Source organism: Microcaecilia unicolor, chromosome 6 (assembly GCF_901765095.1).
Source record: "Microcaecilia unicolor chromosome 6, aMicUni1.1, whole genome shotgun sequence".
Taxonomy (NCBI): Eukaryota; Metazoa; Chordata; class Amphibia; order Gymnophiona; family Siphonopidae; genus Microcaecilia; species Microcaecilia unicolor.
In genome coordinates, this window is record NC_044036.1 from 242,318,715 (window position 1) to 242,343,284 (window position 24,570).

The window sequence follows — 24,570 nt, forward strand, 5'->3', positions numbered from 1 at the left end:
AAGCAGGTAGACCCAGGCCCATCCCCCCCCTACCTGTTACAATTGTGCTGCTTAATGCTTAGTCGCCCAACCCCCCCAAACCCACTGTACCCACATGTAGGTGCCCCCCTTCACCCCTTAGGGCTATAGTAATGGTGTAGACTTGTGGGCAGTGGGTTTTGAGGGGGATTTGGGGGGCTCAACACACAAAGGAAGGGTGCTATGCACCTGGGAGCTCTTTAACCTTTTTTTTTGTTTTTGTAAAAGTGCCCCCTAGGGTGCCCGGTTGGTGTCCTGGCATGTGAGGGGGACCAGTGCACTACGAATCCTGGCCCCTCCCACGAACAAATGCCTTGGATTTATTCGTTTTTGAGCTGGGCGCTTTCATTTTCCATTATCACTGAAAAACAAAAACGCCCAGCTCACAAATTGTCGAATAAAACATGGATGTCTATTTTTTTCGAAAATACAGTTCGGTCCACCCCTTCACGGACCCGTTCTCGGAGATAAACGCCCATGTAGATAGACGTTTTCGTTCGATTATGCCCCTCTATATCTTTTTTGAGATGTGGTGACCAGAATTGCACACAGTATTCAAGGTACGGTCACACTGTGGAGCGATACAACGGCATTATAACATTCTCATTTTGGTTTTCCATTCCTTTCCTAATATAGTAGTCTCAATTATCCAACAACTGGGACCAGCCACTTGTCGAATAAGTGAAAAGTCAGATAATATGGAAAACCATGGGAACCCCTCACAATGCATGGAAATGATCAAATAGCAATACAGTAGGTGTACATACGGTACTGCATAAAACTCATTGTGCACAAGACTCTAACTATGGTGTACAACAGGTATAAGACTATGCAGGCAGGCCCAATGATCCAGAGAGCACTGTGGTGAAATAGCTTCTCTGATGGAATGTGCTTCTCTGTAAGTTACAGTGATATGCTCAGTAATGATAACAAGAGATGAAAGTCCAGTGTTTGACAAGTGATTCCCAACCATTTCAGCCATCTGCCTGAGAGCAGCAAGGTGCCTCATGCTGTAAACCTTCTAACCTTTCTTTCCTGTAGATTAACCTTGCTTCTTGAAAAATGCATGGAATACATCTATCATTCGCTGTCCTGCTTCTCAGACCTGGTAAGTTTATCACCTCTTTTTATAAATATAGGTACATTTTTGTACATTTCTGCTGGAAATAGCACCTACTACTTTCTCTTAGATCCATAGGTATATAGGGCCTGCCTGGATGATTTTCTTGTATCCGAAGACTATAGATTATAGATATTAAGTAAGAAATTTGTCCAAGGCCAGCCCTAGTACCTTGCCTTGATTTTGAATTCTGCCCAGTGGGTAGAAAGCTATTCAAGATTGTTCCATGCAGCTAATGATAATAAAAAAAAGATTCTTTCCCTTTCCAAGCTGTGTTCATTGCAGTGTACGCTAGATGTGCTGGAAGGAGCACAGAGTGAATGTCCAGTCTTCTAACCTCTGTCTGGTCCTTCTGATGTTGAATTTGTCAAAACTTGGTTATGTTCCAGACTTCAAGGGTTATAACATGAAGTTAATATGGAAAATCTTGTGTTTATTTAAATAAAAATAATAACAAGACCTTGTTGTTGTTTTTTAAATAAACCCATTTGGGGGTTTTGTTTTTATTTTGGGAGGTTATTTGGAAATAAACTTTATTGATTTGTTTTTAGTTTTGGAGATTGTTTGTGTCTTAACTCAGTCTTTGAGATGAAGATTGAAAAGCTTTTGGAAATGACCCGACCTTTCAATCTTACAGCTAGTCCTTACAAAGCAGGAGAGAGGATTGTGAGCTCCCAGTGCCACTTTGTGTGCAGTAGCTGTTCAGAGATTAAACCAATCCCTCATTTTTTAATTGTATTTTGTGGCCTAGCATTTTCTTTCTGTTCCTTTTGGACTTGCAACTCATTTGGAACCAACCTATACTGGGCAGCAGTCCCATGGTCATTAGTGTTATAAGGATGGCCTTATAAGGGTCCACCTTGGGGATCAGCACTCAAGAAAAAGATCTGGGCATCGTTGTAGATAATACGCTGAAATTTTCTGCTCAGTGTTCCGCTGTGGCCAAAAAAGCAAACAGGATGCTAGGAATTATTAGGAAAGGGATGGTGAATAAGACTGAAAATACTATAATGCCTTTGAATAGCTCCATAGTGTGTCCACACCTTGAGTATTGCAATCAGTTCTGGTCACCATATCTCAAAAAAGATATAGCAGAATTAGAAAAGGTCCAAAGAAGAGCAACCAAAATGATAAAGGGGATGGAACTTCTCTCGTATGAGGAAAGGCTAAAGAGATTAGGGTTCTTCAGCTTGGAAAAGAGATGGCTAAGGGGAGGTATGATTGAGGTCTACAAAATCCTGAGTGATGTAGAACGAGTAGAAGTAAATCGATTTTTTACTTGTTCCACTCGAGGAAGTTACATGAAAATACTTTTAAAACAAATAGGAGGAAATATTTTTTCACTCAACGAATAGTTAAGCTCTGGAACTCTTTGCCGGAGGATGTGGTAGCAGCAGTTAGTGTATCTGGGTTTAAAAAAGGTTTGGACAAATTCCTGGAGGAAAAGTCCATAGTCTGACATAGTCGGTCCTAGAGAGCTTTTTTGTGCCTTTCGGCTTGTTTGTTTTTTCTTCCTTTATTGTGTTACTGTTATGGAACATCCGTTATTTGCCAGGTTTTAATTTTCCTTTTATTTTCTGTCGTCATCAGATCGCTTTTAGGCTTTGATTTCGGCCAGGAACTTTTCCTTTCGTTTTTGCCATGCCTTGCCCCTTTTTCAGGCACCATAGCTTCATTTAATTTAGCCAAGGAAGTTTTTCCTTCCATGTCCATGAAGGCTCCCAGTGGCTTCAAGCACTGTACCCAGTGCAATCGGACAATCTCTGGGAAAGACACCCGTTCCTGGTGTATATAGTGTCTTGAGCCCAACCATAGCCCCACTAACTATGTTCTCTGTCTTCGCATGAAGAAGAGGACCCATGTTTCCAGAGATGCTCAACGAGAGAGGATTTTTGGAACCACGTTTGGTTCCTCGATGTTGGCATCGGCATCGAGGTTGGCATTGACATTGAGCATCCCACTGGCATTGGGAGCGTTGGTAAGCATGGATGCTGCTAGACCCTTAGACACTGGGAGCAGTGAAGTATCAAGTGAGTCTCTACCTGCCTTGAGTTCTCCTGCTGTACAGGGTCCCCAGGACCATCCATCGCCGGACCTGACCCCGAGGCAGCTTGTGGATTTGATGTCATCCTCGTCGGCACCAAGGAGCCTCGGTGACATGCTTCGGGCGAAAGCCAGGAAGCATCATCATCGGTCGCCCTTGGTGCAAGGTGCTGGGAGCTCTGGGACGTCAAAGGATTCGACACCCAAGAAGCTTCAGCGCTAGGAGAACTGCTCCCCCTCCATATAGGAGATGCCGATGTGTCAGTCTCCCAGCAGCCAAGACCCTGCTCTTGTATCGATCCCAGTTTTGCAACCTGCACCTGAACCGGCACCCCAGCATTTCCCGGTGTATGCCCTTGAAGAGCGCATCTGGGCCTTTCTCCCTGAGCTGCTGGATGGCCTTATGCAACGGTGTACATTGGCAATGGGGGGGGGGTGCCTGTGCCTGCCCTGCTTGGCCCTCAGTCAGTGGTACGGCCCCAGTGTCAACTGCCACCCAAGCCGGTACTCCTTCGGCGTCGATGGAGGAAGTTTTGCTGGAGTCAAGAAGAAAGCCGACTTCTCGATGCCATGCTCGTGGATGTGGTTCCTCCACATCAAGGCAGGTTCAGTCTCGACAATCCCATTGAGAGGTATTGTCTGACACTGAAAAGGAGTGCTCATGTGATTCAGAGCAGGATCCAAGGTACTTTTCCTCGGATGATTTCTATGGAATTCCTTCTGAACGGATGAGCCTAGGGCCAAGATGCTTTAGGTCCTGGACTACACCTCTCCACCTAAGGAGGCTGTGACTGCACCTCTCCACATGGTACTCAGGGAAGTTCTTCTCAGGAACTGGGAGTCCCTTCTGTCAGTCCCTGTCATGCCCAATAAGATTGACACCCAGAATCGGATCCACAGTGTGCCTAGTTTTGATAGGCCTCAGTTACCTCACAATTCCATGGTGGTGGAATCCACTCTCAAAAGAGCCAGGAATTTCAGGAATTATTTATTTATTTATTTGTTGCATTTGTATCCCACATTTTCCCACCTATTTGCAGGCTCAATGTGGCTTACATAGTGCCGTAGCGGCGGTTGCCGGTTCCGGTCTGAACAAATACATAGTGTGCTCAAGTACAAGTTGTGATTGTGGTAGGGTATGGTTCACATTCGGTAAATGCATTGGGAAACATTAAGTGTGAAGAAGGAGATAGGGGTGAGTTCATTAAGGTCTTGGTGTTGTTGTGTAGCAGGCTTTCTGGTTCTTATGTTGGGTTGGTGGGGTATGCCTTTTGGAACAGGTTCATTTTTATTTTTTTCCGGAACTTTAGGTAGTCGTATGTTGTTTTTACTGTTTTTGGTAGTGCGTTCCATAGTTCTGCACTTAAATAGGAGAAGCTGGATGCATATGTTGTTTTGTATTTGAGTCCTTTGTTGTTTGGGTAGTGGAGGCTAAGATATGTTCGAGCTGATCTTGTTGTGTTTTTGGTTGGGAGGTCTATGAGGTCTTTCATTTATCCTGGGGCTTCACAATAGATGATTTTATGGGTCATAGAACAGATTTTGAAAGCAATACGTTCTTTGATTGGGAGCCAGTGAAGTTTTTCTCGGAGGGGCTTGGCACTTTCAAAACACGATTTTTCCAAATATAAGCCTGGCTGTTGTGTTTTGAGCGGACTGGAGTTTCTTTATGATTTATTCTTTACAGCCCACGTAGATTCCGTTGCAGTAGTCTGCATGGCTCAGTACCATTGTTTGTATCAAGTTTCAAAATATTTCCCTCGGGAAGAATGGTTTCACATGCTTAAGTTTCCACATTGAGTGGAACATTTTCTTTATGGTAGAATTCGCTTGATTCTCTAGTGAGAGATTCCGGTCGATTAGTCCAAGGATTTTCAGATTGTCTGCAATAGGAAGGGTGTGGCCTGGGATGTTAATATTTGTGGGTTTGTATGTGTTATATTGTGATGAGATTGTTAGACTTTGTGTTTTTCCTGTGTTGAGTTTTAGTTGGAATGCGTTTGCCCATGAGTCCATGATGTTCAAACTGAGCTTGATTATGCCTCTGCATCCCATGGATTCTTTTGAGAGGAATGTGTATCAGGCTTCAATGCTCATTTCCAGAATACAATCGTACCAGCTCTTCACGAGCGTCCTCTTGCGAAACTTGGTGCACAAGTTGTTCGACCTGGCTGAGATGCTCCCTCCTGAGCAGGCCGAGTCCCTTCGCCAGTTGGTCAAGCAGCAGAAGGCGTGTCAAAAGTTCTTGGCCAGGGGCACTTATGACACTTTTGTTGTGGCATCCAAGATCTCTGCTCAGAGTATAGCAATGCACAGACTCCCATGGCTGTGTGTGTCTGACTTGGAACATTCTGTTCAGCAGAGGTTGGTGGATGCCCCATGCTGGGGGATAATCATTTTGGAGAGAAGGTTAAAGATGTCGCTGACCAAATCAAAAAACACACTGATACTATCTCTTCTCCCTCCCATCGGGCACCTTCTGCATCAACCTCCTCAGCTAGGAGGACTTTTGACAAACCAAGGAGGAGTTCATATTACTATCCTAGGCGTAGATACAACCCCTCGGCTCACCAGCCAGGCTCAACCCTGGCACGCTTGTTCACATCAACAGCATGCACCAAAGGCCCCTGCTGCTCCCCAGGCAAAGCAATGGACGAGCTTTTGACTTGCTCCAGCAGAGCATAGCTGCAGTAAAAGTTTCCGTCCCGGACGACTTGCCGATTGGGGGAAGGAAGGTTGAAGTATTTTTTAAAAAGGTGGCCTCTTATAACCTCTGACCGGTGGTTCTTCAAATAGTCTGTCTCAGATACGCCCTCAATTGGTATCTCAAACCTCCAAATTGCCCACCGAGAGCTCATTTGTTCTGCTCTCAGCACAGGCAGGTACTTGCAGAGGAACTCTACGTCTTTCTGAAAGCCAATCCGGTCAAACCTGTTCCACCAGAGGAAGAAGGGCAAGGATTTTATTCCATGTACTTCCTTGTGCAAAATAAAACAGGGGGGATGCATCCCATCCTAGACTTATAGGCCCTGAACAAATTCCTAGTCCGAGAAAAGTTCAGGATGGTTTCCCTGGGCACCCTTCTCCCAATGATTTAGAGAAATGATCGTCTATGCTCTCTGGACTTAAAGGATGCATTTACTCATATCGCGATATTTCCAGCCCACCGGAAGTATCTTTGATTTTGGCTGGGAACATATCATTTTCAGTACTGTGTGTTGCCTTTTGGCCTCCTGTCAGCTCCCAGGGTGTTCACCAAATGTCTAGCGGTAGTTGCAGCATCACTACACAGACTGGGAGGCCATGTGTTCCCATATCTCTACAATTGGCTGATAAAGAGCATCTTGGAGGAGGGTGCTCAGGAGTCCATGCGGAGGACTATTCGGGTGCTCAAGTGTCACGGTTGTGGCCGTGCCCTTATGTTCAGACCTACGGTTTCTCTATATCTAGCTCTGTGACCTCTCCAGTCTGCCTTTTTTCCTATTGTTGTTCTTACTGTAAGCCAAGCCTCACTTTGGTCTCCCTGCTTCTGCTTCTTTCCTGTTGTTGTTCTTCCTGTTAGCCAAGCCTTGCTTTGGTGTCCCTGAAGCCAAGCCTCACTTTGGTTTATTTATTTATTTTTTTAGATTTGTACCCCGCGCTTTCCCACTCATGGCAGGCTCAATGCGGCGGGCAATGGAGGGTTAAGTGACTTGGCCAGAGTCACAAGGAGCTGCCTGTGCCGGGAATCGAACTCAGTTCCTCAGTTCCCCAGGACCAAAGTCCACCACCCTAACCACTAGGCCACTCCTCCTCCACTCCTCCCTGCTTCTGCTTCATTTCCTACTTGTGACATCATCAGCCTACTCCTTTATAAGGACCCAGGGAACTTTCCTACGTTGCCTTTGCAAGAGGTCTCTTAATCTTGTGTTACCTGTTTAGATCATATCCGTGCTTGGCTTGGTTCCTGAGAGTCTTGCTCCTGAAGGTCAGTTCTATGTTTCTCCAAGTCTTGTGTTTCAATGCTTTCCTTTGTTTCTGAGTTTACTTTTGAACCTTGTTCCTGAAAGCCTAGCTGTAGAGTCACACCCTGCTCTTGGTGTCTGTATCTGTTTGACTCTACCCTTGGCTCCTGCTTTTAGTCTAGCCCAGCTTCTGACTCTTGCTATAGTTAAGCTCTGTGTTTAAGCCACTCTCTGTGTTTAGCTAAGCTCTGTTCCTGTTTTCTATATTCCCTGTTCTGTTTCCTGTGTGTGTGGTTCTTGTCTGTTTATTCTGAGAGTCCGTAGAAGCCAGCATCAGCCCTGATTACTTCACTGCTATGCAGCTGTGGCTGCCTCTCAGTCTGCCTGGCCTTTCCCTTTCCAACTGTGGGTGCTGGTAAGCACATTGCTTCTTTGTTTGTTTGTCTTCCCTTAGTCTGCTTAATCCTTTGCCTGCTATGTTTGCTTCCTGGCTCTTGAGCTCTGTTTCTGCCAAGTTCTGTTCCTGTTGTATGTTTGAGCCGGGTTCTGCCCCTGTTCTGTGTTTGAGCTAGTTCTGTTCCTGTTCCCTGTCAAGCTGAGTCCCTTTCAGTATCCTGGTCCCTGTCAAGCCGAGTCCCTTTTAGAATCCTGTTTCAGCCAAGCCTACCTCCTGGATACAAGAACGGACAATCTTCTCACACTTGCGTCCAAGGTTTGTGCCTCTCAGCAGGTCACAGCTCAGCAGATGTTGAGATTCTTGGGCCCCATGGCTTCCACAGTGTATGTTACACCCATGACACATCTTCACATGAGATCAGCTCAATAAGCTCTGGCTTCTCAGTGGTACCAAGCCACGAGGAGTCTGGAAGATGTCATCCAAGTGTCCCCAGAGCTTGTACACTCCCTTCAGTGGTGGGCCATTCGATCCAATTTGACTCTGGGACTTCCATTCCAAATTCCTCAGCCACAAAAAGTGCTGACGACAGATGTATCTCTCCTGGAATGGGTAGTTCATGTAAATGAGCTTCATCCAGATCAATCTCCTGGAGTTCTGGGTGATCTGGAACACTCTAAAGGCTTTCAGAGATTGGCTGTCTCACCAAATTGTTCTCATTCAAACAGACAATCAGGTTGCAATGTATTACACCAAGAAGCAGGAGGGCACCGGATCACGCCCTCTGTGTCAGGAGGTTATCCAGATGTGGCATTGAACTCGCCAACATGGCATGTTCCTTCAAGACATCTATCTGGCGGGCACAAACAATACCCTTGCGAAAGACAGCAGGATAATGTAACCTCATATGTCTCTCAATAGGGGCATAGCCCGCAAGATCTTTCAAGCGAGGGGCTTTTTGCCACTCAGTTCAACCACAAGGTCCCTCGGTTCTGTTCCAAGCTTCAGGCCCATGACAGGCTAGTGTCATATGCCTTCCTCCTCAATTGAGGGACAGGTCTTCTGTATGTGTATCCTCCAATACCTCTAGTGGGGAACACTTTGTTGAAACTGAAGCAAGACCACGAAACCATAATTCTGATTGTGCCATACAGGCTGTGGCAGATCTGGTTCTCTCTTCTTCTGGAGTTATCCCCTGAAGAACCATGATTAGAGTGTTTTCTGACCCTCATCAAGCAGAATGAGGGGTTTCTTCTACATCCTATCCTCCAGTCTCTGGCTCTCACAACTTGGATGTTGACAGCCTAGAATTCGTTTCCTTGGGTCTTTCGGAGGGTGTCTCCCAGGTCTTGCTGGCGTCCAGGAAAGACTCCACTAAGAGGTTCTATTCTTTCAAATGGAGGAGGTTTGCCATCTGGTGTGAGAGCAAGGCCCTAGATCCCCTTGCTTATCCTACACAGACCCTGCTTGAATACCTTCTACATCTTTCAGAGTCTGGTCTCAAGGCTAACTCAATAAGGGTTCACCTTACTACAATTAGTGCTTATCATGAGAGGTTTGCTTTTGTTAAAGCCCCCTGTCAAACCTCCTCCAGTGTCATGGGATCTCAACGTCGTTCTCACCCAGCTAATGAAGGCTCCTTTTGAGCCACTGAATTCCTGCCATCTGAAGTACTTGACTTGGAAGGTTGTTTTCTTGGTGGCTTTTATTTCAGCTCGTAGAGTCAGTGAGCTTCAGGCTTTAGTGGTGGATGCACCTTATACTAGGTTTCATCACTACAGAGTATTCTTCTGCATGAACCCTAAGTTCCTGGCGAAAGTAGTGTCAGAGTTCCATCTGAACCAGTTGATTGTCTTGCCAACATTATTTCCCCAACCTAATGCCCATCCTGGTGAAAGCATCTTGCACACCGTGGATTCCAGAGAGCACTGGCCTACTACATGGAGCCTCCCCAGCCCAGCTGTGACTTTCCCCGCCTGCTTTCTCCTGTGACTTTAAAATAACAGGTTTTAAATGCAGGGCGGCTGCAGGAGGAACGGAATATGGGCTCTTGGGGAGCTGAGGACAGGCAGGTGAGGCTGGGGGAGGGAGACGGTGCTAAAAGTTCACTGACCCGCCTTAGTCAGGTTTAGTTTCTCTTTCAGTGGCCATGGCAAGATGAGAAGAGCTGAACCAGTACTGCTGGTCTTTCTGCAGCTTTTCATGCTGCTGGAGGCTGGCAGAATCCTCTGCCTGTCCTTTGTGGGTGAGTGAGGGGAGACCACTGTGCAGGCAGGTTCGGAGTACAACTTTTGCACGCCACGTGCAGGGAGGGAAGCAGAGTGTCGGTTACCTGCGGGGTGAGGGCTTCGATTTTGCTTGATGACTAAATTAAGCACTTTGGGGAATCTTAATGCTTGCTGGGGTAGTTCGGCCAGAGATCTAGATCTGCCCGCGGTGCCCCAGAGCTGAAATACAGGGCAAGCGTTGGATAACTTTGAGAGTTCAGATCGGAACATCTCTCTCTTCCCCCAACTCCTCACCAAATATTACTAACTTTATTAAACTTTCGGTTAAATGTTAAGCAAGATCTGAGAACTAGGAAGAGAAATTGCACGCTTCTATAATCAATTGCCTTAAAAAAGTTTCATCTCAGCTTGAAAACAAAATTTTCCACCTTTTTTGTTTAGCACTTCTTTCTCCTTTTATCTTACTGTTCTAATTTTGTCGTCTTACTTTTTAGCTGCCTTTTTTTTCTTCTTCTTCTTTTTTTTCCTTCATCTTCTTTACATTTGTCTGTCCATTTATGCAGACAAGATGCACGAAGCCTTTAGCCTTTCTGAGTCAGAACTCAAATTATTAGGGTTGGGGTTCATATGTTCTGGACAGACACATACACAGCATTGGCTATGATTTGAGAGCCTCTGTAGTTGAGCACTTTGGTGTGGTTTGGGTTTTAAATACTGGATTTGTGTAGGCACACCATACCTCCTTTGCATTTTCATTGTGCAGCAGCACCTTCAGTATGTCTTCTGTGGAGAATAGAAAAACTAAATGCTCAGACAACAAAGGTAGAAAAAAGTATTTTATTCAGAATTTATTAATTGGAATATGTCAGCTTTTGGAAATGTGCATCTGTGATATTTTGCACGTAAGTTTCAATTTCTTTAGTATTGCTGCATGCCGAGTCTCACTTCTTGAGGTAACTTTCCAGTTCAATATTTTGCCTTCATATCTTTTGATTTCTAGTTTCTTTTGTCATATCTGTTGTCATGTGTTTTTCATGTGTGATCAAGGTGCAGTATTCTGCTAGCGTGTACAAGCCCTTTTGGGGTTTTTTTTCCCACTAGGTAGTGTATTGGTGTAATTACAGTGCTGCCTTTCCACGCATAAGATTGTAGCTTGTCCTGTCCTTGGAATTAGTGCTGTGATGGTTTGGTAAGGTTCTGAGTGTGTTTTTGCACAATTGTATATAGTGTTTTGCAGTGGAGAGATTGTGTGTTGGCCATACTAAGGTGACATCAACACTTTAAATTAATTTTAGTTTGTTTGTCATAACATCAGACATGGTTTTATAATATTTTGGAGGATCTGATGTTGAATTGTTAAAGGTTTTAATTGTGACTATTTTACTTTTATTTTAATTTTTTTCTATGTGTTGTCAGACAATTATGGATGTAAGCCCCGCCCCTGGCACCACCCCTAACCCCTCCCCTTTAGCCTCTCCAAACAGTTGGGCCACCGACCGCCTATGCTTACAAAGTTTTGTTAACATTGTCATTACAGGATAACAAATACATTTAGTATTGTGCAGAGATTAAGTAATGGAAGAAAGAAGAAGGAAGGGAGTGATTAGGGTAATTATAGAAGGTGGGCTTTCTTAACTGAGTGGGTTGGTGAAGTGTGTTAGTGTGGCTATAGGTTCTCATTGTAGGCCTTGTTGAAGAGATATGTCTTCAGAGATTTGCGAAAGATAGTTGTTTCATCGATTGTTTTCAGGTCTGTAGGTAATGCATTCCATAAGTGCGTGCTTATGTAAGAGAAGGTAGTGGCATGCATCAGCTTGTATTTTAGTCCTTTACAGCTGAGGAAGTGTAGGTTGAGAAATTTGCGGGATGATCTTGTGGCGTTTCTTGGAGGTAGGTCCACGAGGTTTAGCATGTAGATTGGGGCGTCTGCGTGAATGATTTTGTATACAATCGTGCAGATCTTGAACGCAATGCGTTCCTTAAGTGGGAGCCAGTGGAGTTTCTCTCTTAAGGGTTTTGCATTTTAATATTTAGTTTTTCCAAATATGAGTCTGGCGGCAGTATTCTGGGCAGTTTGGAGTTTTTTGATAGTCTGTTCTTTGCAGCCTGCGTATAGTGCGTTGCAGTAGTCCAGATGACTTATTACCATTGACTGTACCAGGGTACGGAGGATGTATCTCGGGAAGAAAAGTTTTACTCTTTTAAGTTTCCACATGGAGTAGAACATCTTTTTCGTCGTGTTTTTCACGTGGGCATCAAGAGTGAGGTTTCGATGAATGGTGACTTTTCAAGTTTTGTGAGACAGGAAGAGAACAGTATGGTGTGATTATGGTGGAGAAGTTTTTTGTGTTATGTTGTGAGGTGAGTACAAGACATTGTGTTTTTTCTGCGTTAAGTTTTAGTTGGAATGCATCTGCCCAGGTGTGCATTATTTGGAGGCTTTGGTTGATCTCATTGGTGATTTCATTTAGATCATGTTTGAACGGGATGTAAATTGTGACGTTATCTATGTATTCATGTCTGTTTTGTATGACAATTCCTCCACCTTTGTCTGCAGGTTTGATTACTATATTATGATTATTGGATAATTCTCTCATAGCCTGGTTTTCAACTTTAGTCAGATTATAATATCTCTGTTGTTTACACCGTTCTAACTTGGAGATGTCTGCTAATATGCATTTTTGAAATGCCTGAATTTGTGGATCCATATTACCTGGGGGATTACATTTTGATTTATTTCTGACAACAGAATTATCTGTGTATGTGGTAGCATTCACTGAAAAAAATAATGTGGTTTGTAATTTTCTAATGAATTTGTGTAAATCTATCCTTGTTTGGAAAGGATCATATTGTGCAGATGGTACAAATGGCAAACCTTTCTGTAAAACTGAAATGTGATTGTTATTTAGTGTAAAATTAGATAAATTGAAAATAGGTAAATCTGTAGCCACTGTCTCATTGTTTGCCATCCTCTGGCTCTGCCTCTCCCTCTTCCTCGCATAGGAGGATACTGTCTCTGTGGGTATTGATCTCCTTTTTTGCTGGTTTTTAATTGTGATTGAAACAGGTCTAGACCAAAACGTCTAACTTTTAGCCCTGGATGTTTTTGCTTTGTTCTATTATGGCAGAAAAACATCCAAGTTTTGGGAACACTCAAATCCCACCCCCAACATACCCCTAATATGCTCTCTTGTGATCTGGATGCACTGCAGATGAACTGCATAGAAAAATGTGTTAAAAATGGGTTTCAAAAATTGCAATTTGGACATTTTAGACAAAAAAATGTCCATCTGCTGCTTTGTGCTGTTTTTTGGACATTTTTCTGTTTAAAAATGAGCCCTTAAGTATGTTATTTATCTGGGGTGTGATCACCATTTTAATTGATTCAAAACGGCCCCACTAGGACAGATGACATGGGAACCATTCCAGTATCATAAGAGTAGCCATACTGGTCAGACCAATGGTCCATCTAGCCCAGTATCCTGTTTCCAAACAGTAGCCAAGCCAGGTCACAAGTACCTGGCAGAAACCCAATTATTAGCAACATTCCATGCTACCAATCCCGGGGCAAGTAGCTGCCTCACCCTGTCTGTCTCAATAGCAAACTATGGACTTTTCCTCTAGGAACTTGTCCAAACCTTTTTTAAACCCAAATATGCTAACCACTGTTACCACATCCTCCAGCAAAGAGTTTCAGAGCTTAATTATTCGTTGAGTGAAAAAATATTTCCTCCTACTTGTTTTAAAAGTATTTCTGTGTAACTTCTTTGTCCCCTAGTTTTTGTACTATTGGAATGAGTAAAAAATTGATTTACTACTCGTTCTACACCACTCAGGATTTTGTAGACCTCAATCATATCTCCCCTCAGCTGTCTCTTTTCCAAGCTGAAGAACCCTAACCTCTTTAGCCTTTTCTCATATGAGAAGAGTTATATCTTCTTTATCATTTTGGTCGCTCTTCTTTGAACCTTTTTCTAATTCTGCCATATCTTTTTTGAGATACAGTGACCAGAACTGAATGCAATACTCAAGGTGCGTTCACACCATGGAGCAATACAGAGGCATTATAGTATTTTCGGTCTTGTACACCATACCTTTCCTAATAATTCCTAGCATCCTGTTTGCTTTTTTGGATGATGCTGCACACTGAGCAGAAGATTTCAGTGTATCATCTAAGACACCTAGATCTTTTTTTGAGTGCTGATCCCCAAGGTGGACCCTAGCATCAGGTAACATGATTAGGATTATTCTTTCCAATGTGCATCACCTTGCATTTGTGCACATTAAATTTCATCTGACATTTGGTTGCCCAGTCTTAAATAGTATTTTCTCCATGTTTAGTTTAAGGGTGGTTTCTAAGTCCTTCCAAAAGCAAATGCCCAGACATTTCAATGAGGATGAAATCCTTTGAGGGCCTGGTCCCCCAGGGCAGCTGTAGTACAATGTGCATTAAGGGGAAGCACTTCTGATTTGTTCCCATTAATTTTATAACTGGACAACTTAGTAAACAGCACAGGCAAAGAAGTCTCAGATTTTGTGGTAGAGCAGCAAATTATTTGCATAGGCTCACATTTTGAATCACCTACTCCCTATATGAATACATGTATATTTTTTAAAGATTCCCCATTGAGTTGTGCATCTTCTTCTGAGTTACATCCTATATAATAAAAGGCACCTCCAACATTCTGAAGCTGACTCCGTGGCACTGTGGCAGTGTAGGGTTCGTAAGTTTTAGTTCAGCGTTTCATTGGCTCTCACTGTCCCTGCCCTCATGTCGAGAAAACGGAACGCTGCATAGTTGCCAAGCAAACAAACACGACATCACAGAAACGAAGAACCAATCAGACAGAACGGAACTTGGAGGAGGGAAGTGGAGTGGATTCAGGGGTAGATGCATCAAGCAAACGTAAAAAAATCAAAATCGTTAAAGTCCCTAACGATTTTTTAAAAACGAAGAATGCACCAAAAAAAAAGTCACACATGCTCAGATCGGTATTCAAACGTACAATGTATCAAAGAATCACAATACACATCGGTAATCGGCCCCTAAATCATGCGCAGAGCAGCCAAGCGTTTTGCTGACTGCTCTGCGCATGCTGCAAACGTAAAAACAAACAAACAAAAAAGTCACAACACATACACGTGGCTACCCGGTCAGCAAAATCCAAAAACAAAGGATCGGGAGGGGGCAAGGGCGCTCATCAGGAGCGTCCTGTATGGACGGCCTTGCCCCCCCCCCCGCTGCTCCCCACTTTCCGCCGCTCCCCCCCCCCCCCCGAAAAAGCAAAATGCTAGCTGGCTGCCCCCTCCCTTCCTGTTCCTGTGTTCTGCAGAGCTAACTCCGCCTCCCGTCATTCTTTCGCCCCGTGCCCCGCCCCCGCTGCCCCCCCTGAGGTCGACTACGCCGCTCCCCCCCTCCACCGAGACCCCCCTCCCTATTAACGACCCGAGCAGCGCCTCTCACCTCTTTCAGAAGCGCTGCACGGGCAGGAAGATCTATTGTGTTGGTTGTAGAGTCTCCATGACGTCTCTTCTTCCCTGGCCCAGGCCCCGCCTCCTTCTGACGTAGGTTACTGACGTAGGCGGAGTTAGCTCTGCAGAACACAGGAACAGGAAGGGAGGGGGACCGGGGCAGCTAGCATTTTGCTTTTTCGGGGGGGGGGGGGGGGGGGAGCGGCGGAAAGTGGGGAGCAGCGGGGGGGGGGGGCAAGGCCGTCCATACAGGACGCTCCTGATGAGCGCCCTTGCCCCCTCCCGATCCTTTTTTTATTTTTTTTATTTGATGTGTTTTCTGACGTCCTTTGGACCAATCACAGCGCTTTTAGCTCTGCTAATGCGCTGGGATTGGCTCAAAGTTTGTTTATTTTTTCACTTAATGATTTTTCCTGGCACAGAGCTGTCCTAACGAGAGGTCCAGACCTCTTGTTAGATTTCCTGCCTTTTTCCTGCGTAAAGGCAATCGGAAAAGGTTAGTGCATGTCGTTTCAATGGGGTTTTCACACTAATTGCTCATCTCCATTCCGTTTTCGTTAGCTGCTGGCTTCCTCGGTAAAAGCCCTTTGATGCATGCAACGGATCAAATTTTCCTCGTTGGAGGGTCATTAAAGGCTCATTTAGCTTTAGTGCATCTGCCTCTCAATCTCTAACAAACAATCATATACAGGGAGGTACGAACATCAGTGGAGGCAAGTGCACAGAATGGAAGGGAAGACAAACATTTAATCACTTTGTCACTCACACACATCACACACACACACACACACACAGACATCACACACACTCAATCACTCTGTGTATCTCTCTCTTACACTGTCTGTAAAACACGCTGTCACTCTCAGTCTCTCACATAGGCAACTGTATGTTGCATTCTCACGAGTAAGGAGCTCTTCTGATGTGATTGTTAAACTGATTGAAGGGCCTGAACAAGGAAAACTTTTACCACATTGTAACACAGTTTACACAAAAAACTATTGTATATAAAGAAATCTTACACATGTAAACAACAATTATATTCAGAATACAACCATGGAAACATTAATGGCAGGAACTCATTACATTGCTAGCTAGCGCCCGTTTCATTGCATTAAGAAACGGGCCTTTTTTACTAGTGTAATAATAAACTAACTGGTCATTTTGACCATTAATTTAGAAGAGTGATTGAGGAGGCAATTTTGACTTTAGAAGCTTGTTTTCTTAAATGAAGAATATTATGCATGAATGGGGGATGGGAGAAGGGATTTGATATACTGCCTTTCTGTGGTTACAATCAAAGCGGTTTACTTATTATACTTAGATACTTATTTTGTACCTGGGGCAATAGAGGGTTAAGTAACTTGCCCAGAGTCACAAAGAGCTACAGTGAGACTCAAATCTAGTCCCCTTGGTTCTCGGGCCACTGCACTAACCATTAGGCTACTCCTCCAACTCCAGCTTTGTGAAATTCAGCACATACAGGTTAGATTCTATATATGGTGCCTGGAAAATCTACAGGGAAAAATTTCCTCCTAAGCATATTCTATAAAGTACACTTAAACTTTATAGAATAGGTCTACTTTTCCGCACAGTTTATAGAATGCACTTATCGCCCATCCACTTGACTATATTTAGTCGCAAATTATTATGCCAAGTAAAACTTGGTGTAAATACAGGCGCCTAAGTTTGGCGCAGAGCGGGTGTATTTTAAAATCCTGAGGATCAATTTTCAAACACCCGTGACCTGCCCATAGCTATGCCCCCTTTTTGATCACATGCACTAGAATGTACACGGACCACGTGACAGAATGCATTTAGTGAGTTCTGTGCATAAATTCTAATTAATGCTTGTTAACATCCAATTAACAGCACTGATTGGCTTGTTAACCAATTAGGTTATGTGCATTGTTATGGGATCCGCTTAGATTTCCGCATTGGAAATCTAAGCACAATATATAGAATCTGGGGGACAATGTGCAAAAGTTAGCACTTACTCATGTAAGCCAGTGAGTAACCCCACTCCTTTTTTGAACATGTATCTTTATATATTAGTTGTTCCCTCTACATATTTGGGGAAATAGATGTGTATTTCCCACAGCCATATATGTAGTTTATAAAATGCTACACATTTCACAGGCCTTCTGTAAAACAGGCTGGAAATTGTAAGCTTTCTGAATTGGATATTCAATTTGTGACCTAGACACCTTACTCAAAATTGACCTTAAAGTGTCTCTCCCTGATATTGCCTAAACAAACAAGAATAAGAAAAGACTTACCTGCATGTAAATATGTTTCAGTCCATGCAGATAACGCAATCACCCGGGTCCCATCAGGAACAAGAGAGAGACAGACCCCAGCACTGGGCCCTCCTTCAAGGCTGGGCTTGGGAGAATCTTGCCCCTCCTGCCTCTCCCTCTTGGTGGCCCTGCTTCCATCATGTTCCACAATTCAATTGATTGCAGTGGTTGCAGCTTACAAAGATTTCACTTCTCTATAAAAATTAGAAATTTGAAGACAATGCACAGTAGCCACCTTACAAACTGAGCACTTTTACAGAGCAAGTTAACAGTAATGATTACTGCCTCACCCTTGATTGGGAGGCCCAGGGTTGTATGAATTGCTATTTTAGCTGACAACATAATAAAACAGGAAGTTCAATGGAAAGAACTGGCAGTCAGGGCCGCCGAGAGGGGGGGACAGGGGAGACAAAAGTCCCCGGGCCCGGGCCTCCGGGGGGGGGGGGGCCCGGTGCCGCTGCAGTCCAGCCCGCCCGCCGTCGCTCCCAGAACTAACCTGAAGCGCTTTCACCTTTGGAGCAACCAGCAGCAGCAGCAGGGCAGACCTCTCCTTCCTTCTGTGTCCCGCCCTCGCCTGACGTAACATCCGCGAGGGCGGGGCACGGAAGGAAGGAGAGGTCTGCGCTGCTGCTGCTGGTTGCTCCGAAGGTGAAAGCACTTCAGGTTAGTTCAGAGAGGGCCCGGCAGCGGGTGGAGGGGGGGCCTGGCGACTTCGGGTGGGGGGGGGGGCGCGATGCGACTTCGGGTGAGGGGGCGCGACGCAATCTCGGGTGGGGGGGGCCCGGAGGCGGTCTTGTCCCGGGCCCGGCCCCGGCTCTCGGCAGCCCTGCTGGCAGTATTGTATAAAAAGAGGCACCAAACACTCTGATGCAGAGGGATACTTTTTAAATTAAAAGGGAAAGAGGAAAGGGGATGGCATTTGATATATTGCCTTTTTGTGGCTTCAATCCAAGCAGTTTACATATTATATACAGGTACTTATTTTGTACCTTTGGCAATGAAGGGTTCAGTGACTTGCGCAGAGTCACAAGGGGGGTGATATTCAGGCCACGGGAGTTAGTCCAGCTAACTCTCACAGTCGGCAGTAATGCCGGATATTCAATGCCGGGCCGTTTCCGTGACCTGCACTAAATATCCGGTTTATTTTTGACTAGTTTGAACTTAACTAGCTAAGCCAGTATTCAGTGCTGGCCAGTTAAATTCAAACCGGCCAAAGATATTCCAGATATACACGTGGGCAAAAATGGCCGCCAAACTCATGCTAAAAATCAGCGGATAGCCAGTTATATAATACAATATAACTGGCTAGCCGCTAACAGATGATATTCAGCGGGAGACAGCCAGCTGTCTCTCGCTGAATATTACCAGATAGCCGTCTCAGTACTATTTAACCAGCCAGGTGCCATTCCTGGCTGTCTAAATGATTTTGAATATCGTTCGGGGGGGGGGGGGGGGGGTAGGAAGGACTGCGGTGGGAATTGAACCCAGTTCCCCTGGTTCTCAGGCCACTGCACTAACTGTTAAATGACTCCTCCACTCCTAAAAGATAGTTTCATTGCAATTTGCATTTTGACATGCATGAAAATAATCTTTTTCCTCCCACTGCCCTCCCTTCCCATCTCCTCGCCTAATCACATACTCCTCCAGTCAAGAAAAGAATGACTGTTAGGGTCCTCTTTACTAAAGTGCAGAACCCATTGGAGGCATGCCCAGCACCCGCCCATGCAGTTACCACACAGTGAAAACTTTTACCACATGTTAATTGCATTGCCAATAGCACAGCTGCATCCGTGTTATCAGCAATGTACTAATGGTCCACAGGTGTAAAAGAGTACCCTCCAACTTCCCTTGAAGAACCCCCAACCCCTTAACAATTCCTGGAATTCTTTAAAATACTTCCCACCTTTTGACTGTTATGGGGGGGGGGGGGGTATCCCCAGTGATCCCCAGAAGCCCCTGCCCGATTGCCAGCCCAGGTTTGAAATTATATCTGTGACCCCTAGCAGTAGTCTCAAGGTATTATCACTAGAGATCAAGCTGCCAAATAAAGGAGGGGGAAGAGGGGCTTTTATAAGGAATGTCAGATTGTGGTAGGTGCATTGTGGCTGGCCTGCATGCATTTTCTGCTTCTTCTTCATGAGGTAGTATGTGTATCTGTGCTATCCTGAGCCATGAAAGATAGGGCACAGTAGTTTACCATGCACTGACTTCAAACACTGTCCACACCCATAATCCTCCCATTCTCCACCACTCTCCTGGCCCTGCCATGGCAAGTAGATACCATGCAAATCAGCCCACAATGAGTTCTGCATCTGTGTGTTAACTACTAGGGTTTGATAAAGAGGCCTCTTAATCTAGTTTCTACTTATAAAGGTGTATGGTGCAAGCATTATACTGCTGTATGTCCTCTTGGAACATTTCAATGTTGCCAGCTCAGTGATTTCATGATAAGTTCCTATATGACTTCAGGATGAATCATTCCATGAGCTGAAGTAGCCTTTTTTCTCTCCTGGATTTTAGTCCTTTTGGTTTCTGACAACTGGTGCAATGGTCCTGCAGAGAAGGTCTGCAACTTTCTGTGCGACTGCTGGGACTGCTCAGATGAGAACATGTGTGGTGAGTCCATGCCAGCCTTGGCTTCTTTCCCCTATCCTTGTTTTTACCAGATAGATAGTTGACTTTTTGCTAGCAATAAAATGTTAACTTGGCATGTTAGGCACTGCATGGAGCTACTACTACTACTACTTAACATTTCTAGAGCGCTACTAGGGTTACGCAGTGCTGTACAGTTTAACAAAGAAGGACAGTCCCTGCTCAAAGGAGCTTACAATCTAAAGGACGAAATGTCAAGTTGGGGCAGTCTAGATTTCCTGAATAGAGGTAAAGTGGTTAGGTGCCGAAGGCGACATTGAAGAGGTGGGCTTTGAGTAAGGATTTGAAGATGGGCAGGGAGGGGGCCTGGCGTATGGGCTCAGGGAGTTTATTCCAAGCATGGGGTGAGGCGAGGCAGAAAGGGCGGAGCCTGGAGTTGGCGGTGGTGGAGAAGGGTACTGAAAGGAGGGATTTGTCTTGAGAGCGGAGGTTACGGGTAGGAACGTAAGGGGAGATGAGGGTAGAGAGGTAAGGAGGGGCTGCAGATCGAGTGCATTTGTAGGTTAGTAGGAGAAGCTTGAACTGTATGCGGTACCTGATCGGAAGCCAGTGAAGTGACTTGAGGAGAGGGGTGATATGAGTATATCGGTCCAGGCGGAAGATAAGACATGCAGCAGAGTTCTGAACGGACTGAAGGGGGGATAGATGGCTAAGTGGGAGGCCAGTGAGGAGTAGGTTGCAGTAGTCAAGGTGAGAGGTATTGAGAGAGTGGATGAGAGTTTGGGTGGTGTGCTCAAAGAGGAAAGGGCGAATTTTGCTAATGTTAAAGAGGAAGAAGCAACAGGTCTTGGCTATCTGCTGGATATGCGCAGAGAAGGAGAGGGAGGAGTCGAAGATGACTCCGAGGTTGCGGGCAGATGAGACGGGGACGATGAGGGTGTTATCAACTGAGATGGAGAGTGGAGGGAGAGGAGAAGTGGGTTTGGGAGGGAAGACAATAAGCTCGGTCTTGGCCATGTTCAGTTTCAGGTGGCAGTTGCACATCCAGGCAGCAATGTTGGATAAGCAGGCCGATACTTTGGCCTGGGTTTCCGCAGTGATGTCTGGTGTGGAGAGATAAAGCTGGGTGTCGTCAGCATAAAGATGATATTGGAAACCATGAGATGAGATCAGGGAGCTACTGAGAAAAAAGGAGGCTATAGGAGTCATGTGTGGTTAGGCAAATAGTGTGCACTCTTTTTGGCGAACAGCATTTGTTTCAAATGACAGCCCATCTCTTATATATTACACAATCTAATACCCAACAAACTTCATCATATAAAAGAAAATTATGTAATAAAAGAAAAATCTCTCATATTCTGATCAAAAAATCTCTTAAATAATGGGGCAGTACTTTGGATAATATTGTAGAATTCTGCATATAAATTAATCTTCCATTTTACCACATGTAAGGTAAGAAAGTTAGTGAAATAATTCTTAGATTTCCTTTTCCATATACCTATTCTATGCTATATGATTCTTATATTTCGCTAAGTTGAAAAGAGATTCTAAGCGGATTACAAACAATAAATCCTTCTTTGGGAGAATTTACAATTGCATATCTAATATATTGAAACTAAAAAAAAAATTTTGTCATCAAATGCATATCTAAACATTAATTACAGTTGCATGTCTAGTACATTGAAACTAAAAAGGATCATTCTCATCAAACAAACAAGACTTTTACGCGTTCCTGAAGGAATAATATTGTTTTATTTTCTGAATTTCTAAAGGCAGTCTGTTCTAAAGCCTAAATCTCTGATGTAAAAAGAATATTTTGGGTAGCCATATTGAGTCTGGAGAAGATTTGAGTTTTTGTAGAATCCAAAGAGGCCTGTGTGATCATGAAGCTTAGGTGCCACAACTCCAAACAGCCCAGAACACTGCAGCCAGACTCATATTCGGTAAAACAAAATATGAAAGTGCTCAACCCCTACGAGAAAAGCTACACTGGTTCCCAATCAAAGAACGCATCACGTTCAAGATATGCTTCCTAGTTCACAAAATAATTCATGGGGATGCACCAGCCTACATGTCAGACTTGATAAACCTACCACCCAGGAATGCCAAAAAATCATCCCGCACATTCCTCAACCTTCACTTCCCCAACTGCAAAGGTGTAAAATACAAACTAACGCATGCGTCAACCTTTTCGTACCTGAGCACACAATTCTGGAACGACCTGCCGCACAATTTAAAAACGAACTATGAACTTACTAACTTCCGCAAACTACTGAAGACCCATCTCTTTAACAAGGCATACCACAAAGACCAACAAATGTAAACCTCTGTACAAGTGTCCAGAAAAGATTTACCAGCTTATTTTCGAAAGAGACGGACGCCCATCTTCCGACAAATCGGGAGATGGACGTCCGTCTCAAAAACAGGTATAACCAAAAGCTGAATTTGGACGGCCCCAACTGCTTTCCATCACGGGGACGGGCGAAATTCTCAGGGGCGTGGCTGAACGGTAGCGAAGGCGGGACAGGGGCGTTCCGGGACGTGGTTAACAGATGGACCTCCATGCCTGATAATGGAAAGAAGCAAGCCGTCCCCGACGAGCATTTATTCCACACAAAGTTGGTCCTGTTTTTTTCATGACCAAGCTTCCAAAAAGTGCCCAAACTGACCAGATGACCACCGGAGGGAATCGGGGATGATCTCCCCTGTCTCCCCCAGTGGTCACTAACCCCCTCCCACCCTAAAAAACAAACTGTTTAAATATTTTTTCCAGCCTCTATGTCAGCCTCAAATACCATACCTAGCTCCATGACAGCAGTATGCAGGTCCCCCGAGCAATTTTAGTTTAGTTGGTGCTGCACGGGACCCATGCAGAGAGCAAAAATCAGAAGAAAAAAAAACATGCAAGTGCAGTCAGGGAGGTAAAAAAAAAAAAACATGCAAGTGCAGTCAGGGACGTCCAAATTAAAACAATAGTAATAGGGGGATTCAAACCAGCCTCCTTCTGATTACAAGACTTGTGCTTTAACCACTGCACCACTTATTCAGTTGTTTAGCCATTCCTTCCTTTTCCATTAAGTCCATCCAAGTTTCTGTCAGCCAATCACAGTTCATTTACCTGACATCAGTGTCAGCTAAATGAGCTGTGATTGGCTGACAGAAACTTGGAGGGACTTAATGGAAAAGGAAGGAGGTCTAGCAGCTGAATAAGTGGTGCAGTGGTTAAAGCACAAGTCTTGTAATCAGAATGAGGCTGGTTTGAATCCCCCTATTACTATTGTTTTAATTTGGACGTCCCTGACTGCACTTGCATGTTTTTTTTTCTTCTGATTGTTGCTCTCTGCATGGGTCCCGCGCAGCACCAACTAAACTAAAATTGCTCGGGGGACCTGCATACTGCTGTCATGGAGCTAGGTATGGTATTTGAGGCTGACATAGAGGCTGGAAAAAATATTTAAACAGTTTGTTTTTTAGGGTGGGAGGGGGTTAGTGACCACTGGGGGAGACAGGGGAGATCATCCCCGATTCCCTCCGGTGGTCATCTGGTCAGTTTGGGCACTTTTTGGAAGCTTGGTCGTGAAAAAAACAGGACCAACTTTGTGTGGACTAAATGCTCGTCGGGGATGTCTTGCTTCTTTCCATTATCAGGCACGGAGGTCCATCTGTTAACCACGCCCCGGAACGCCCCTGTCCCGCCTTCGCTACTGTTTGGCCACGCCCCTGAGAATTTTGCCCGTCCCCGTGACGGAAAGCAGTTGGGGCCGTCCAAATTCAGCTTTCTATTATACCTGTTTTTGAGACAGACGTCCATCTCCCGATTTGTGTCGGAAGATGGGCGTCCATCTCTTTCGAAAATAAGCTGGCATATCACCCAAGATCTGTCTGTAATACTAAATATCTATCTTATCATGTATTTCCATTATTCATGATGTATTGTAAGCCACATTGAGCCTGCAAAGAGGTGGGAAAATGTGGGATACAAATGCAATAAATAAATAATATAAAAATATTAAACTAAGGTAGAACTGTGCTAAAAGGGTTGGAAGATGGATCAAAGATCTTATTTCTGGTTGGGGGGTAGATTTTTTAAAGTTAATTTTATTTGTGCATTTTTCAGTGTACTGATCAAAAGTGAATTTTTCACTTTTGGTCTCTGTATTAAGGGTGTCTTTTACTACCGTGCTAGCGATTCCCGGTGCAGCAAATGTGCTGCAGCCCATTCAGTTTGTATGGGCTGTGTCGTATTTGCTGCATAGGAATTGCTAGCACGGTTTAGTTAAAAGAGGCCCTAAGTGTTTTTTTATATTTGTTTTATTTTCAATGGCCCTTTTCAGGGCTTTTTTTGAGGGGGTGCTTGGGGGTACTGAGTACCAGCACCTTTTTCCATTGTCTACTATAATTGACCCATGGTCCCCAAGTTTTAATGAAAGAGCTCAGGCTCTACACACCAATTCTGCCTTGT

General features: G+C 44.5%; 1 protein-coding gene across 1 annotated transcript in view; it reads left to right on the top strand.

The window, feature by feature from the left end:
- Positions 1 to 1,027: 1,027 nt before the first annotated feature.
- Positions 1,028 to 24,570, top strand: part of MAMDC4 (MAM domain containing 4) — a 510,080-nt gene continuing 486,537 nt past the window's right edge. The window contains exons 1-2 of the mRNA XM_030206971.1: positions 1,028 to 1,126; positions 20,037 to 20,132. Coding sequence (XP_030062831.1) covers positions 1,081 to 1,126; positions 20,037 to 20,132 — 142 coding nt within the window. The 5' untranslated portion in view covers positions 1,028 to 1,080. The remainder of the gene's footprint in view (positions 1,127 to 20,036; positions 20,133 to 24,570) is intronic.